This window comes from Balaenoptera physalus (genome assembly GCF_965194825.1).
Source record: "Balaenoptera physalus genome assembly, chromosome: 18".
Lineage (NCBI taxonomy): Eukaryota > Metazoa > Chordata > Mammalia > Artiodactyla > Balaenopteridae > Balaenoptera > Balaenoptera physalus.
The window spans coordinates 17608311-17626500 of record NC_138899.1 but is presented as its reverse complement, the minus strand read 5'-3'; the positions used below and the strand labels follow the sequence as shown (position 1 = coordinate 17626500).

Genomic DNA, 18190 nt, shown 5'->3' with positions numbered 1-18190 from the left:
TGAGAATAAAAGGAAAATGCTTCATTTGGAATCTATCATCATTGTTCAGTACAATATTCTCAGACTTAATTACTCATGTAAAGAACATTATGACTAAATGTGAAATAAATTCTTCTTCACTCCCCTCAAGATTTTTTTCTCTTTCTAACCACAAATTGTGTGGCCGGCTTTCTATTTATTTACTTTTTCATATAGAAATCCCACTAGGGTTCTTAAACCCATTTACTCATAATGTGGTTTGAATACCTATTACTTTGGCACTTTTTTTCTCCTCTCCCCCACCTCAGTCTCATGGAAATAAATATATCAGTCAATCATTACTACTTTGAAAGAAGGGCTCTTTAAAATTACTAGTAGCATGAATAATATCAAAAGGCTGATTTCACCGCCCCACCCCCTTCCCTGGGGACAATTTAGGTAGATTCCATGTAGCTCTAAAGGTATCACTTGCTGATGACAGGAGGAAAGAAAGGAGCCTGTACAGACTTATTGACAGATAAAGAGGCTCAAATTGATTATCTGTAAAGAAATACAATAGGAGGAAGCCACTCTGCTAAAAGCACAGCTTTGAACAAACGCTCTATTAATTAATTGTCACGGTTGGGAGTAGAAAATGGCACCTAATGAGAGAAAAACTAAAGGAAAAGGATGAGAAAGAGTGAAAAAGTCTTTCTTTTATGTATGTATTTATTTTGTACCTTTGATTTTTCACTAAGTTGTTTCATTCATATTCACTAAGTACATGACAATAAATGTTGATATAAAATAAAAGCAAAACAAAACAAGTAAAAAGACATGGAGCTCATTGTTTAAAGAACTTATACAAAATTTCATGGAATAGATTTAATAAGTAAATGTAACAGTGAATAATTATAGTAGTCATTCCTTTTTTCACATTTCTTTTTCCTAATTGTCTTATAATAAAAAATTCAGCAATGAGTTTATTTTATTTTTAATTTTGAAAATGGAGAAAAATAGTTTTTAGTGGAAGTATTTGGTAATTATGAAATTAGATATCTGTAGGAGAGAATAGTGTTCATTAATTTTAGTTGGCTGGGAAATAATAAAAAAAGCTTTCATTTTAATTTTATTTTATATTCAGGCATGGGATTGCAGCTTACTGAACTTTACAACAAATAATTTTATGTTTGTATGACAAGCACACACATTTTCCATTATTATTTTTTAAAACCTGAAATAAGTTTATCTGACACTATAATCATGAAATTTTATTGAGAATTTATTAAAAACATATTAAATATTATGCTCCTGTAGAAGTTTAGAGAATACTATTAATTTTATATCATTCTACACATTTCTCTGTTGAAATGAAATAATATATTTCCTTTTTCTATTAAAAAATAACAAAGTTTCCTGGTTCATAATTTAAGATGGAATCAAAGTAGCCTATTTACATTTATATTGCTGAAAATACAAATTCTGGACTCAATGTCTGGAGTACCATAAAACAATAGCTTACATTTATTTTATTTTACATATATATATATGCATATATATATATATATATATATATATATATATATATATATATATATATATATATATATATATATATATATATATATATATATATATCTCACCATAAAGGAAGATCTACGCAATACAGTTTCCTATATTGGATGATAGAGAAGAGAGGGTTCTTTAACTATGGATTTGATCAACATGATAAAATACATCTTGAGAATAGTTGTATTTAAATTCTGAAGTGGAACTTCGTACCATTTGATTCTCATTCTAAATGAATTAACTCAGCAGCTCTATATGCTACTATTGGAGTTCTGAGGTGCTGGTGACCTCTAGAGAGCAGGACCTAAAGGGTGATCTTTGTTCAGCTCTGCCCTGGAAGCCCCTCTTTCTTTCTGATTCTTCTGCTGTACCTGAGTGCTATCTCTACTACCTTCTGTTTGAGGAGTTGTTTTTTTATTTTTATTTTTTTTAATATTTATTTATTTATTTTGGCTGCGCTGGGTCTTAGTTGTGGCATGCGGGATCTAGTTCCCTGACCAGGGATTGAACCCGGGCCCCCTGCATTGAGAGCGTGAAGTCTTACCCACTGGACCACCAGTGAAGTCCCGGGAGCTTCTTACTGACCAAGAAGATTAACTAGTTCATTCTTTGTGTTCCCATTATAGACTATACGGCTTTGTTGCACAGGTAACGATGTTTTACTCTATTTTCACTTACCCCTTTCGTCTTACCAGACCATGTGCATCTTAAAGGTAAGAGACATAATATTCCTTTCAAACTTCCAATTTTTAATACCATGGTGAACTCAGTGACTAATCTAGAGCCAAAACTCAGCAGAAATTTAACATACCTTTGTTAGATGAATGCAAGGAAAGAAGCACAGGGGGATGGAAGGTGGAAGAATGCCAATTTCCTTATGTTAGTACTTTTATAACAAGGTTCTTAGTCTTTACTGGGAAACGCCAGCATCCCTCAGTATCCGCTGGGGGGTTGCTTCCAGCATCCAGCCCTCTGCCCCCACCTCAGCCCCCCAGGATACCAAAATCCGCTGATGCCCAAGCCTTTTATATAAAATAGCATCGTATTTGCATATAACCTACACACATCCTCCCACGTACTTTAAATCATCTCTAGATTGTTTATGATACCTAATACAATGTAAGTGCTATTTAGGCAGTTGTCAGCTACACGTCAACTTCAGTTTTGCTTTTTGCAATTTATGGATTTTTAAAAAAAATATTTTCGATCTGGGTTGGTTGAATCCACGGATATGGAACTCGCAGATAGAGGGCTGACTCAATTTACATTTCATTCTAAGTATAGTCTTTAGACAACCTTTGTTTAATGCACTGCTGGTTGCTGACCACCTGCTTTTTTTGTGGTCCCAGGAACAAAGCCCTACCATCCTATCTGTGACAACCCTGCTCCAAAATCACCTACTTTCTCCCACCCATCAGTGTTCAGCAGAAATAGTAACAGTCATACCCTGTTCGGGTAGCACCATGGTACATCCTTCTTAAGACATAGTATGTCAATGTACATATTACAGGTAACAGTCATGCAGGCATATTATGTCTAATCTAATTATAAATATTTGCTTAGGCCATGAAAAACATGTGAAGCATTTTAATGTTTATGACTTTATAGTTTTATTAAGATATTCATTTTTAAAAAATTTATATTCAGCAACATATACTCCAGAATGGGTCAATTATAAGCCAAATTTAATTTTAAAACTTGGATATTTACATAATGATTTTTAGTATCGAGGCTTAATTGGGGCTGAAAATATTTCAGCAACAAGATGCTTACCTTCAATCTCTTTCCCCAACCTTGCTTTCCACATTTAGCTATAGGTAACTATGGTTTACGCAGCCCATCTAAGTACCGTTGCTTCTTTATGCCCATTTACTTTCAACAACCCTATAAAGTAGAGATAATGATAATTTTACAACTACAAAAAAAAAAAAAAAAAACACCCTGGTACTCAGTTAAGCACCTTGCCTGAATCCCTCCACCTCGTCGCTAGTGGTTGTGATGGAACTCACGGATGTCTCCGACGGGAGAGTCCTGTTCAGCCACCTCCTGGCAGCACATTGCAGGTTCAGGCAATGTGATGTGTCTGGTGGGCTTTACCGCACAGAAACAGATTTAATCCCAGTTCTATCACTGTGGGCTAGGTATGATGCTTCATTATTTTCAGGTGAGGAAAGGGAAAAGTTAAAACAAGCCTCCTAATTCCCTGAGCAAATTAAAAGCGGCCAGTATACAAACAGGAATCCCATGATTCCAAGTTCAAGTCTCCCTCCACTGCCTCAAACCTGCCGTACAAGGGGTTTTTGCACATTTCTTACTGAAAAACCGCATCCCCCGTCAGAAATTGCATAATGCTCATAGCTGGATAAGTGTTCTATGAATTTAGAAATCAGTTTCAGTTTGCTGTAGCTAGGCTGCAGGTACACATTAAGGTATGGTAACGCAGGTATGCATTATGGAAAAGAATAGGAAAAAAATAAATCTCAAGTGTAAAAAGGGATTAGCAGAGGGCATATATTATGCTGTCTCTGACCTAGTATTAGCTTGCCTGCCAGATCTCATTTCTGATGGTCTTTCTCCAGCAGTGTGGTCTTTAGGGCTATTTCCTTATCATCCGAGGTAGAGAGAGAATCAAATCACAAGGTCATGACTGAATAGTTAAAGGGGCACAAGTTCAAAGAGTTCTATTATCAGAAAATAAGGTTATCTTATGATAATTATCATTGAAAATTCTAAACCTTAAATCAGAGAAGCATTAGCAGTCTAATAAAGATCTCTGCTATAGATGTGTGCAGATTGGTATTGCATTAAGGTTAATTTAGGAAGGCACAAATTAAAAACAAGGATAAGAATTTAGAATGCATATGAAAATTGAGTCATAAGGCTGCATGGCCCTTCAGTATAAATCAATAGTACAATGTAATTTGATATTGAACTATGTCTATACATTTTCTTATATGATAAAATAATTTTGAGTTATAGTCTATATACAGACATAAGATGTGTGTGTGTTTTTAAAAACTCAGTGCTGTGCATGCTTAGTGCCTAAGATTAAATAACAAGACAGGACCTAAACAGTATGTAGGACAAGCACACCTCAGAGATGTTTTGGATTCTGTTCAAGACCAGTGTAATAAAGTGAATATCATAATAAAGTGAGTCATGTAAATTTTTGGTTTCCCGGTACATATGAAAGTTATGTTTACACTATACTGTAGCCTATTATGTGTGCAATAGCATTATGCCTAAAAGGACAATGTACATACCTTAATTTAAAAATACTTTACTGCTAAAAAACGCTAACCATCACCTGATAATGCAGGGTTACCACAGACCTTCAGTTTATAAAAAACAAAATATCTGCCAATGCAATAAAATGAGGTATGCCTGTATTATAAACTTACAGAAGAAGAGTAAAAAAGAATTCAGTCAGGCACTATGAAAAATGTGTTACATTTATTACATTAATATTCATTACTTAATCTTTAAAATAAACCTTTGAGTTAGGAGTGTATTGATCCTAAATAAAGAAACAAATATTAACTTGCTCCTGCTGTCGGCAAGCGTTCAAATCGAGGATTCAAATCCAAATCTGTTTGAGGCCAAATCCACTGCCTTTAATAACTACATTATATTCCCACTTATATGTTCATACTGCCATGTTCATAGGTGTCAATAGCCATGGTGAAGAAAAGAAGGGCATAAGAATAAACAACTGATGCAGAATCAGAAACCGAGGTGAGATGGAAGGCCATCAGGCCAACAGAAAATGCCGTAACTCCGAAAAGTAGATTTCCATGAACAATCCCTAAGTAACAAATTGCATTTCATTTAGGAAAAACCAATTAATATATTTAATAAAAAAATATTTGCCTTTTGAAAAGTTTTCCTGGCCACTGAGTTTATTCCAGGATTTCATTAGTTCATCAATTCATCCATCCAACATAGATTTATTATGGACTTGCTGTGCTTAGACTCCGAAAGGGACTCTGAACATGACCTGAAGAATGAATTTGGGCTTAAAGAGAATGTGAGTGTTTGATGAGGAAGCACAGACCCTTCAGCAAGAAATTGCTGAGGCTTCCAGAGACTGAGAGAGCTAGTGGGGCGGGAACTCAGGGAGCAAGGGAAGCATAGAGAGGAACTAATTAGAGAAAATTAATTTTACTTTTCACTGGTAAGGTCTTCTCAATTTATTTCTATATGTGTAAAATTTATTTAGAAACAAAGATGTATTCCATCATGTAAATATAATACTAAATAATATCCTATCAATAAAGCATTAAGTATCTATTATTAAATAGTTTGTCAAAAAAATTGTAAATGTTAATGTCAATTTTACAACCATTTATGCTGATAGCTCCTAATATTTTTATAAGATTTAATTAGAGAGGTAATGTTTTATTTTAAAGACCTATGCTTAACTTTTACACAGCAATATGAATAGAAATGAAGAGCTGTGCAAAAGCACTTAATATATAAATTTACATGCTTAACATGTATTTAAAATTTAATTAAAATGATTTTTAACAGGGAGAAGTAGAGATTTGATTAGCTTTTTATTCTATATGTAATCAGTCCTAAAATAGAATTACAATCTGAAAATAAGTTTCCAATGGAAAACTTTATGAAAAACTAACTGGACTCACTAAAGATTTTAGTCATGGAGTCTTAGAGAAATTTCACTTTTGTTTGTCAAATTTTTGCTGTGGCCCTTCTGTTCATGATCCAAAGGCAACATTTCTCTAGCTGCTAAGGTACTCTGTTTTCTACGTTCTAACATGCCAACATCAAAGCTGTAACTCTGCCCTTTCCTCTCCTTCCTCACGTCAGACCCAGGGTAACTGGGAGAACTTTCAACATCAACAGTGGCTCATCTTACTGATAAACAAGGCACAAAGACGGAAGCATGCAGTTGCCAGGACAGAAAGCAGTGGGTGAAAGCCGGATAATCAATCCCCTTTCTATCTGCATATAGTAGAAAGGATGCTATCATGTGTGACATGATCCTAAGTTAAAATAATATTTGTCTGGGTGGGCTTGCTATACAGGAAGTGTTAAGATACTGAAAACTGTACAGTGGAAACAACTGTACAACGAAAGGTGAGTGAGCTCAGAAGATGACGAGTGTGAATGGTACTGAAGACAGTGGTGAGGATAGCAGTTCTGGGCACTTCTCTCTCACACAAAGAGGTCATTAAAGCACCTCCACTCACAGATCCCTGATATGCTTTATAAGCATCTTCTTTACTTCACTCACAATTTCTCTTCTCTGAGGTTCTAAGGATAGAAAACAATAATAGAATAAAACTCCCAAAGCCAGCCATTTTCTTAGAGACTTCATACTTGTTAACTTGAAATTTGTGAGTACCAAGAATACAGTACATTTGAAATAGCATAATATTCAGAAAAGGAACTGTTATATATATATGAATGTCATATCCATAGTAGAACGTCATGATGTGGTGTGACCAGTAGTGGCGAGGTTGCCTGTCCCAATCAGCCTGTATGGGAGCCTCTTGATGGTGGGTTTTACTGACACCATGTGTGTCATTTTTTATAACAGGTCTGTTTTTGTTTCAGAAACATGTATTGCTTTGTCAAATTTATGGTAAATTGTATTGTCAGCATTAATCATTTAAAATCCTGTATAAAATCATAACCTGCTGTAGAATTTTTGTTCACCTTTGATTCTGTAGTTCCAATTTATTTCTATGGGGTGTATGTGTCCCCCAGGAAAATATCTTTGGAAAATTGCATAATAGGTTGCTTTTGCTGCCTGTCTTAATTTTCGTAGTATTAGATTGAATTTTTTCTCAGAAAGAAGTGTGGTAGGTTGTAAGAGTGAAGTTTGAAAATATGATTTATTTACAAAGGTTGAATCATTGCTCAGATCACATCCATGCCACCCTCATATCTCTTAGAATAAAATTCAGACATTGTACCATGTCCTGCAGGACTCTGTGTGACAATCTGCCCCTTCCACTTCTTCTGCTCTGACCCACTGCGTGACATGAGGCCACAAGTCCTCCTTTTGATCCTCAACATGACAAACAAATCCTGGCCTCAAAATTCTTGCACTTGCTATTTTCTCTTCCTAGAATTCTGGAGCCTGGCTCTTTGGACCTGAGGCTCCTTCTCATCTTTCAATCTATGGTCAACTATCACCTTCTCTGAGAAATCACCTGACTTTATCTAAAGAGGTCAGCCACCCCTCATTAACATGGCACCCTATTATTTTCCATTAGAGAACTGATCCCAATCCAAAGATGTCACATTGTGTGTTTGTTTATTATGTATTTGTATATCGTGTGTCTCTTATCACTCAAGTATTATCTCCATGAGGAATCTTACTGGTGCTGTATTCCACTATACTCCTGGCATCTAGAACTGACTCTACTAATAAGAGACATCCAAATAAAAATTTCTCCCATTGACAGGTTGACTTATGAGTCATTGATATGCTCCTTATTAATTAGTAACACCTCTTTACTGTTAAGGTAATGATTTCCCCACAGCATTCTGAGGTTCTAATTTATGACCTGTAGTTCAAAACTGTGTGTGATCTAATTAACTCTGATATTACTCTTGTTTCTATCATGAGTGATAGACTGATGTGAATGAGTGAGTAAATCAGTAAAACAATTAATGAGACAATGAGTAAAGTCAGAATCTTAGGAAGATAATTGCTCCTTTTAAAACTGATATCAAGAAGGAAGACCATCACCTGTGTAGCCCTTTATACCAAAGACATAGATTCTATCCTGGCCTGATCAATTTTAATTTCTAATTCATGGTGGCCATTGGTATAATCTTTGCAGGTAAACTCCAGTTACAAAAGGATTCAAAGAAGCTCTTTCTGATAATCTGCAGTCACATGTCCATCTCAGAAATAGAGTAATGGTCACAGACTAAAAATGAGATGGAAAACAGTGAATCTGAACCAGGTCCTATCCCATTAATTCCATACTAAATTTGAGACACTGTAGAGGTGGCTGATTTATGGATGATAAGTAAATTTGGTAGGCTATATATATTTATTTCATTTTTTTAAGTGCTTAACATCCAGGGGGAACCAACAAATACTGACTCTCTTCTGTGATAAAATAACTTGCTGTCAACTGTCATGTCAACATCTCATCAAAGGAAATTAAAGAGAGTTCAATACTGCTGCGTAATTCTAAAGCTAGGTAATAAAACCCTTCTAGAATTGGATTCTCATTGCCACATATGTGACTACCTCTGTAAAAAATAAATACATGACCATTACTGTAAGTCCCCTACACATGAACGAGTTCTGTTCCGAGAGTGCATTTGTAAGTCCAATTTGTTTATAAGTCCAACAAAGTTAGCTTAGGTACCCAACTAACACAATCGGCTGTATAGTACTGTACTGTAATAGGTTTATAATACTTTTCACACAAATAATACATAAACAAACAAACATAAAACATTTTAAATCTTACAGTACAGTACCTTGAAAAGTACAGTAGTACAGTACAACAGCTGGCATACAGGGGCTGGCATCGAGTGAACAGGCAAGAAGAGTTACTGACTGGAGGAGGGAGAGGAGGTGGGATATGGTAGAGCTGAAGGATTGTCAGCAATAGGAGACAGAGGGCAAGCTGCAATGTCACTCAAGCCTGACATTGATGGCACAGGTTCTGGTTCCTTGCTGGATTCAATTCTATCTACCCGCTTGAAAAAACGATCCAGTGATGTCTGGGTAGTAGCTCTTTTTTTCTCATCATAGATGACACGGTAGCACTGGATTGCATTCTGAATGGCTGCTGCAACCTTCGTGTACCGTCCTACGTTCGGATCCTGTGCAACAAAGAAAATCCCCTTGCCATTTCCTGTGTCATGAATCTCTTTGGTTCTTCAGTTACTTCTTCCTCTTGTCGCTCCACTCTCTCAATTATTTTCACTTTTGTTTCCATTGTTATCGCTTGGTGCTTCTTAGCAGTACCAGCTACATCACCGCTGCTTTTACGCTTGCTTCTGGACATCCTGGGCTTCAAATAAAGATACTGTACTACTGTACTCTATACAGTACTGTACAGTGAAATACACAAAGGCTCAACCACTTGTCGAGGATGCATGCACCTGACAATGTATGCCAGACCCGTGAACTAACTTTCGTGATTGGACATGCAAATGCATGTCCGCGTCTTTGAAAGTTCCCAACTTGAAGGTGCATATGTAGGGGACTTAATGTATTGTCAGAGAACCAGAAACAGCATTTGAAAAGTGCATTGTTCTGTTTCTCTGCAGAGATCTGTGCATTTTGCTCCAGAAAACCAGCAGCTTCTAGCCTGTAGTTCACTCAACATAGAAGGTATATAAAATATTTGGAGATTTAATTCATTAATTCTATTATCACTATCCCTTTAATTTGAAAGCAAAAGTAACATACTAAATTAATCAATAGACTTCTCATTCAACTCCAAAATACATATGTCTGCAGTGTCAGAAAATGGTTAATTCTCCGTATTTGAAATAAAATACAATAGTGAAAAATAACTTCTTTTATAAAAATTTAAAGTTGGCTTCATAATTGTTTGAAATGAAATATTGTCTGCTTTTAGTTAGAAGCCTATAATTTCAAAGGAGAACATTTATCATTATTATTTTTACAATTCCTATTTTTGGCTATTTTATAGGTCAATATTAAAAGCAGAAGAATATAACACTACTAAGGAAATAGTAGTATTGGATCTGTCCTGGACGTCTCTATACACCCAAGAGATTTTTACTCATTTGTACTGAATGGACGGATTACATCAGTCAAAGAACGACTGAAGTTTTATATGGAAATTCAGGCAGAAATTTTGATACATTCTGCAGCAATTTCAACATAGTTGGGTTTTTTTTAAGCCACAGAATTCCCTCTAGGCTAGTATATATAAATTTGTGTCTCAGGAATTTCTTTGAGAAAAATAGGCATAGGTAAAAGCCTGCATTTTTTTTTTTTTTTTTTTTTTACAAAACTTGAGAGCAAACAGAATTACTTGGATCTTGTCAGTACGTCAAGCTGTAAAACACCTGCTTTTGCCTAAGTCTCTGTTCGATGTATTCTCATGGAGAATATGAAGCACAGTTGTAATTATAATTTTGGCCAAATTTTATTTTGATTATATAATAACATAGCCAAAAAGAATGAATGGCTACATTTTTCAGTCTGCGGAGGGAAGACTTTGTTACTCTGAATCCATTCTATTTTTTTTCTTTTATATTTCACTTTTCTCAAGTGCCAAATAAAATTTTGCTCACATGTTTCCTTTTAAAACATGAGTTCAGAAGACAACTCAAGAAAAAAAAGCGACCTCAATTGAAGTTTTATTAGCTTCTATGAACCCTAAAATATTGTGCTCTTCCTTTCTGTGATTAAGTGACACTTGCTGTCACACAAAAGAATGGTAATTATATTAGCCTTAATCATAAACATGTGCTAATAAATAATTGTATTAACCAGAATTTTGGTTGTAAATGCACGAAATCCAACTCAAACATACTTCAGCAAAAAGGGGGATTATTTGGCTCACATAAACTGTGAAAGACCCCCAATAAGAGGAACCAAAGAATTAAAATAGTTGGGATTTTTCTCTCTACCTCTCTCTCTCTCTCTTTTTTTTTTTTTCTTGCTGTGTGCCAGCCATATTATCTCAGTCTGTGCTCCTATAAGGCTAAAATCATGATTTCTGACATTGAATGCTTGTATCCTCATAGCTTTCCAAAGAGAAAGGAAAACAAAATTCTAATATTCAATTACATATTAAAAAACCCTGGGGGAAAGTTTCTAATTGGTCTGTATTGAGTCACATGCCCACAACTAGACTAATCATATCTTATCCCAGGAATGTGATACTGTATTTGGACTAGCCTTGGTCAGGTGGCATCATGAAATCAATAGCTGTAGCTATGGAGTTGGGAGTCATGTTAAAAAGATGCTGGTTCCTAGTCTGACCTCATGGTTAGAGCAAGAGAAGAAGTGTTTTCAAAGTGAAGGACACAGGACACATTTTCCCAGAGGAAATGAGAGGAGTACAGGGAGGGCAATATGCACATGTGCACACACACATGCTCACACACACACAAATAGACACACCACAAATACACACACACACGTAAGAGGTAAACCTCTCATCTCCTATTCTTTCATCTTCCCTCTCATCAAGCATGTACTGAACATCATGTATGAAATCTAGTGAAATCTAATGCTAATGAGTTGACAGGCTTTGGGTTATTCATGACCTTTATTCTTCAGAAATTTGAGATGCCATTATTTATGCCTTTTGCTGTCAAAGAGAAGACATTAATGTTATAGACTACGATGTAAAATTTAACAACAGAAAAGGATGAATCAGATGGTTGAGAGTGGTATTTTATCAGTTCTAAGTCACATTTCTGACACCTGATTAAATCTTATAATTGATGGAGTCTTAAGTTGCTACTGGCCAAGTGACAGCCATGGCACATTGTCTCTTCAGTTGAATGATGTGCATGGTGGATACTACATGTATCAAGTTCAACTGTCATATGCAATATCTTCAAAAGAATTACACAATGATTCAGTATTAAAACACAAAAAAAATGTGTTTGCAGAGAGTCACTGAAACAGAGCAGTGATGCACGTATTTGGTGTTTTTGTAAACATTTAGAATTAAAAGAAATAATTCAATTTCATGTTTTTCTTTTAGAGCAAAAACCAAGTACTTTAGGGAACCTAAGAAGGAGGATTCCCACAGATAGATGAAGCTATGCTTTGCTTTATTACCGATTCAAGTACAATGCAACTGTAGTTAGGAAAGATTGCTAGGTGCCTTGAAATAAATGAAAGGACTCTAAGAACATGAGTCTTGAATGATGAAATTATGTAGAATTGTAATTATGATATCATGTCAGATTTTATTTAGCAGGGAATTTTCCTTAACAGTACATAAAATAATAGTGCACCTTATAATTTATGGTGTATTTGATATCAATGAGATACTATAATAAAAGAAATTGACTTTACTTTATGGAAGTCATTTTGGCAACATTATGGAGTAGCAGGATTCTTATACTAGTAATCAGATTACCTATATTTAATTTTCATTCGATCACCAACTAAGTTTTCTCTCTAGGAGATGTTAAATTAATACTTAGGACCTCATATAAACTCTAGAGTAAAGATTTTGAGCTAGATTATAGCAAACGTCAGTTTCGAACGTAATTCTAGATGGAATGAAAAATGTGAAAAGGAATTCCTTGTTTCTTTATCTTAAGAATGATGGTTTGGAAATACTGTGACTCTGGCTTGGCAGATGTATAATTTTCAGAGGGCTGGGTGATATTTTTATTTTCAGTGCAGTAATAATTTATCACATACATAATGTTCCCACTTGAAATGTGTCTAGCATTCATAACATGCCATGTTTCTTTCACTTTCATAGTGTTTTGTATTTTGCTTAGTGGTTATAGTTTCAGACAGATCAGTGAAGCACTAAGTAGTAGAAAATGCTAATGGACAGCTAATCAAGTAAGTGGGTATCAGATAGTCAATTACTACAGAGTTCAATTATATTTCAAAAATATGTGCAGCATTATCATTTTGCTGCAGTGTTTTTGCACCAAATGTTCTGACAAGGACAGAAAAATGATTGCACACTAGCACACTTGGGAATATGGTCATTAAAAATCTAAGATTTTCTAATAAGGTGGTAATCTCCTTTCTTTCTCAGACGCCACAGGCAGTACTGCTGCTTGTATGTTGAAGATTTAGTGCAGCATTTGTAAAACTCAAGTAACTAACATTTTATTCTATTGGCTTCTTAGGGTCTGGGAATCGAAAATTGACTTGAGTTGTTACAGTTTTTTCCCCTCTTCAAGAGTGACAGAAACTAAATCATCTCAATCAAATTATTTTTGCTGAAACTATTCCAGAAAAACAAATAGACAAAGGGATTCCATTGTCTCCCATGATAGCATTTTCTGAGGCATGTTTTTAAAAATTTATTGTCTTATGCCAACTTTTCAAAAGAGACCTTGTGCCTTTCACTTCTTAATTTACAGGAAAAAAAGTCCCAAAATGGTAGAACTAGCAACTGATATAATCCATTTTTTTAAATTTTAGAAATGAAGAAAGTAAACTATAAACTGGCTAAATAAAGTGCTCAATCCCATAGGACTAGCTGTTGACAAATTAGATTTGGAACCCAGATCCTTTAATTTTAGTTGAATAATTTGTTTATATTTGAATTACTTTCCTTTTACTTTAAAACAAAAAATAAGCTCCAGCAATTGATTTTACATTTATTTTGTTATCTAGTCTTTTGATCCTTCAGTTCTGATGTCTCAGTATTGAATCCTGGAAAGACTGTTTCGAGACATCCACCGGTACAAAAAATTAATACTAATTTATTCATCAACAGTGAAGATTCTACCACCAGGTCTGTGTTTTCCGTTTATCTGTTCTATATATAATTTTGATCTCAGAAATAGACTCCATTATCTGAGTAATGTTTAGGTCAATCAAATGATAGGAATTGGACAGTTTCAAAGAAATGTTGTACACTGTATATGGGCTTTGGTTTTTGCAGTGGTTATTACTACTTTAATTTATTAAGTGGTTCTGAAAAAGTGTACAGTCATCCCTCAGAAGCTGCAGAGGACTGGTTACAGTATCCCCACCGATACCAAAATCTGCCGATGCTCAAGTTCCTTATATAAAATAGCAGAGTACAGTTGGGTGCCCCTATTCAGGTTACACATGTCTGAATTCAATCTGTGTTTGGTTGAGTCTGCAGATGTGGGATAATCCACCCATACAGAAAGCCAACAGTATTGAATGTTGTTCAACTTGATTAGCTCCAAATAATTTGGCAATAGAATTTTTTTCCATATCAACTATTAACATATTGCAAAACTCTGGTGTACAGCATAATATATTTTAGGAAATACCATTTAGGTGTGTAAAAATCTGATAAACTACTCCATCTCAAATAACATAACAATTCATAACTGTTATGTTCCATAGTGTTCCTCTTTCCACCAAAAGAAAATAATAGTTTATAGGTAATTTTTAAATATAACAGGATTTGGAATCACAGACACCTGGTTTTCAAATCTGTAGCTATATTTTAAGAGATGTGTTACTTTAATTTTTTCACCTGTAATATGAAATAATCAATACACCATAGACTTTCCCCTACAGATATAATGGAGTAGCTCATAGAAGACCCATACTTCTGCTGAAGCAGAACTAGAAATGTCAAATTAAAAGCAATCAAAAGACATTGGAGGACTGTCAAGCCCTTTGGGTTTAGAGATTACCTCCCAGGAATCAGGACCAAAGTCCAGATCTCTCTTTAGGCGAGGTCACATTCTTTACTGCCCAGGGCACACTCACTTTTGGCCAAGGCTTTCTTAGAGTAAAACAATCATATTTGTCTGGACTTCTACATTTGGTCAAGCATTTATGTGGCAAACACAGCAATAGTATTATATGAATATGCTTAACATTTGGATGAGACAGTGTGGGATAAGGTTAGGTTTAAAAAAACCATCTAATCTATCTTGTAATGCCATTACATACATTTTCATACTTTTCCCTTGGTTCACCACTATTTGTACCTTATGATAAACTTGTGCAAAACTGTTTAGCATAGAAATTAGCTGATGATTAGTTAAATCCATTGTTTTCCTCAATTGAGTCATTTTCCATTGGTATTACATCCTAAGGAGGCTTTTACTCAATTTTTACCCAATATATTTGTCTATTAATATTAACATTATAACCTTACCCAAAATGCCCATTGCATTGATTAAAGCAATCCAGAAAAACAGAACCCGTGGGATATATATGAAATTTAGTGCAGAATTGGCTCATGAGCTACAGAGGCCAAGAAGCCCCTGATCTGCTCTCTGCAAGCTGGAGAACCAAGAAAGCTGGTGGTGCAATTCAGTCTGAGTCTGAAGGCCTGAGAACCTGAGAATTGACGGTGTAAGTCTGAGTCCAAAGGCCTGAGAATCAGGGGTCTGATTATGTAAGTCCTGGTCTGAGCCTGAAGACCTGAGAACCATGAGCACTGATGTTTGAGGGCAGGAGAAGATGGACGTCCCTGGCTCAAGTAAAGGGAGCAAATTCACCCTTCCTCTGCCTTTTTGCTCTATTCAGGCTCTCAGTGAATTGGCTGATGCCCTCCTGCATTGGGAAAGGTTATTTTCTTTACTCAATCTATGGATTCAAATGCTCATCTCTTCCTCCAGAAACACCCTCCCAGACAGGCCTAGAAATAATGTTTTATCAGCTATCCAGGCAGCCCTTAGCCCAGTCAAGCTGACACATTGCTACTTCCTATACCCAGAGTTGCAGCCCTGATTATGGAACCACTGGATTAGGTGAGAGAAAAGAAATTTGAGGGCATGCGGGGAAAAAAGAAAAAGAAAAAAGTATAGTAGTACCACCATGGGAAGAATAACATAGTCATACCATCATTCTCCCCACCTCTGCTTCCTGAAATCTTCCATAAGAGTAAGGGCAGCTATCTAGTGGGAACAATCCCTTGGCTACCCTCATGCTGAGTGTGAACACACACTCATGAAGGCAGGAAAGGCACCCCTTACTGCTTTCATCTCCTTCCATTTTAGACAACCAAGGCTTCAATAGCCAAATCCAATTCCCTGTGAAACCATTACTCTGAGGCTGGTATCTCTCTGCTTATTGTTATACATTATGGGCTATAAAGTGTGTTCCTCTGAGGAATTGCACCTTGGCCATTCAAGTCGGTGGAATATCTTCTGTTCTGGTACTTTTATAGTACTCGGAACACTTGTGTCTACCACTGGGTAGGCAAAGCCCAGTCAAGAATAAGTGTCCATTCCTCTTAGGACCCATGTGTAGCCTCCAGGGGCAACTGGCATCAGTCTGACTTGCCAGCTGTGTGCAGAGCTTCCTCCTGGGCAAATCGGCCCCATAGCCATCTGCAATCCCTGCTTCTTGTGCTGGCAGACAGAACAGTGTTCTGGCATTTTATGCTTCAGAGGCTGCAAGAGGAATATGTCTAGATTTAGCCCATCTCTGCATTGCTGCAGCCCCCTAGCATCCACTCATTCATGGACCCAGGTGGCCGCCTCAAGTGAATGCACCAAGAGGTCCATTGCTGGTTTCATTCGCCTTCTGATTCTGGAAAGAGATACTTCTGATGGGCACTGACCTGTCCTACTTTCGCATGTCCCCTTAAGTTCCCAGAGTGATTTCTTTAGGGCTGTTCCCCATATGAGTATCCATTTAGAAGGCTAGTTTTCCTTGGCCCTTCTGCCTGACCATACGGGCAGGCCATTGGCCACTGCCCATGAGTGAGTAACAACACAAATGTAGGGGCAAACAACATACAATTCAGCCCCCTGAGTTGATTTATTTTTACCTTTGTCAGAGTGGTGGCCTTCCAAATAGGGTGCAGGCCATTCATCTAATTGTCATCTATAGACCAAATAGCTCTGTTCTCCAGAAACTCTCTAAATATACAGATATTATAGAGTTAAAAATGAAAAGGATAGAAAAAAGATAAAATATGCAAAAACTGAAGAAAACTGTATAACTCTACTAATATCAGATAAATAGACTTCAGAGCACTAAAAAATAGAGGGATATTTCATAAAACTAAAAGGGTCAATTTAGCACAAATATATAACATTTCTGTGTTTACAAAAATTGACACAACTGAAATAATACACAAATTCACAGTCCTAGTGGAAGATGTACACATAATTTTTTAATAAGTGAAAGAAAAAGCAGATAAAAGGCAGTAAGGATGCAGAAGACATTAACAATGTAATTTGCAGATCCACTCTAAATGACATAGAGAACACTGCCTCCAGTAATAGGACACTGAGCCCAACAATGACAGAGAGCACATTCTTTTCAAGTGCACATAGGATATATATCAAATTCGTAATATGCTGGGCCATAAAAAATAACTCAGAGTATATTCTCTGACCACAGTGGAAAACAGCCACAAATTAACTAAAATCATATAATCGGAGACAGAGTAACATTAACACCTCCAGTGCAACCCTGAAATCAAGGTTAATATACAAAGAAACTACCAATATATCTTTTATTATGAAACCATTCCTCTTACCTATTCCACATAAATTATATCACATGTCCCAATTAATCTAGATATAAGAAATGAAGAAATATGTTAGTTACACTTTTTAATTATCAATTATTTCGGAATGCCTTGAATTTAAATAAATGTTTGGAACAGTCTTGGGCCACATCTACTCATAGTAAGATTTTAATTTCATGAATTGTTCTTTTACTAAAGAGAATGTTGAGAATGTTCACCATAAAATACCAAAATTTTAGAACTGGGAAGAATTTTCAGGCCAGATTATAAGTGGGAAGATAGTGTCACCTAGTTGAAAGAACAGTCATTTAAGCAATTAAGGTAAAGTTCAAGTTTTGCCTCTGCTCTGTGACGCTAGGTGTAAGGTTTAAATATGTTGAATTTCAGTTTTCTGTATAAAATGGTTATAATAAGTTTTTGCCTATGTACAAGAATATAAGAAATTGGAACTAACATCTGCTGGCCTCCTAATGACTGCTGGTAATAAGCTTGACCCCAAATCTGTGAGTGTTTAATAGCAGTTTATACTCCTAACAACCTTTTGACACAGT

At 35.8% G+C, this 18190-nt stretch overlaps 1 protein-coding gene across 2 annotated transcripts in view; it reads left to right on the top strand.

Moving 5' to 3' along the window:
• The window catches only part of GPC5 (glypican 5), a gene marked incomplete at its 5' end in the record, with an annotated part of 1365225 nt that overhangs the window by 691538 nt on the left and 655497 nt on the right, over positions 1 to 18190 (top strand). Inside the window, one exon of one of the 2 annotated variants that reach the window (XM_082434645.1) lies at positions 13835 to 16942. The exons of the other annotated variant lie outside the window; for it this stretch is intronic. Within the exon in view, the coding sequence (XP_082290771.1) occupies positions 13835 to 13870 (36 nt within the window). The 3' untranslated portion in view covers positions 13871 to 16942. Of the gene's footprint in view, positions 1 to 13834; positions 16943 to 18190 lie in introns of those variants that run through there. 2 annotated transcript variants of the gene reach the window in all.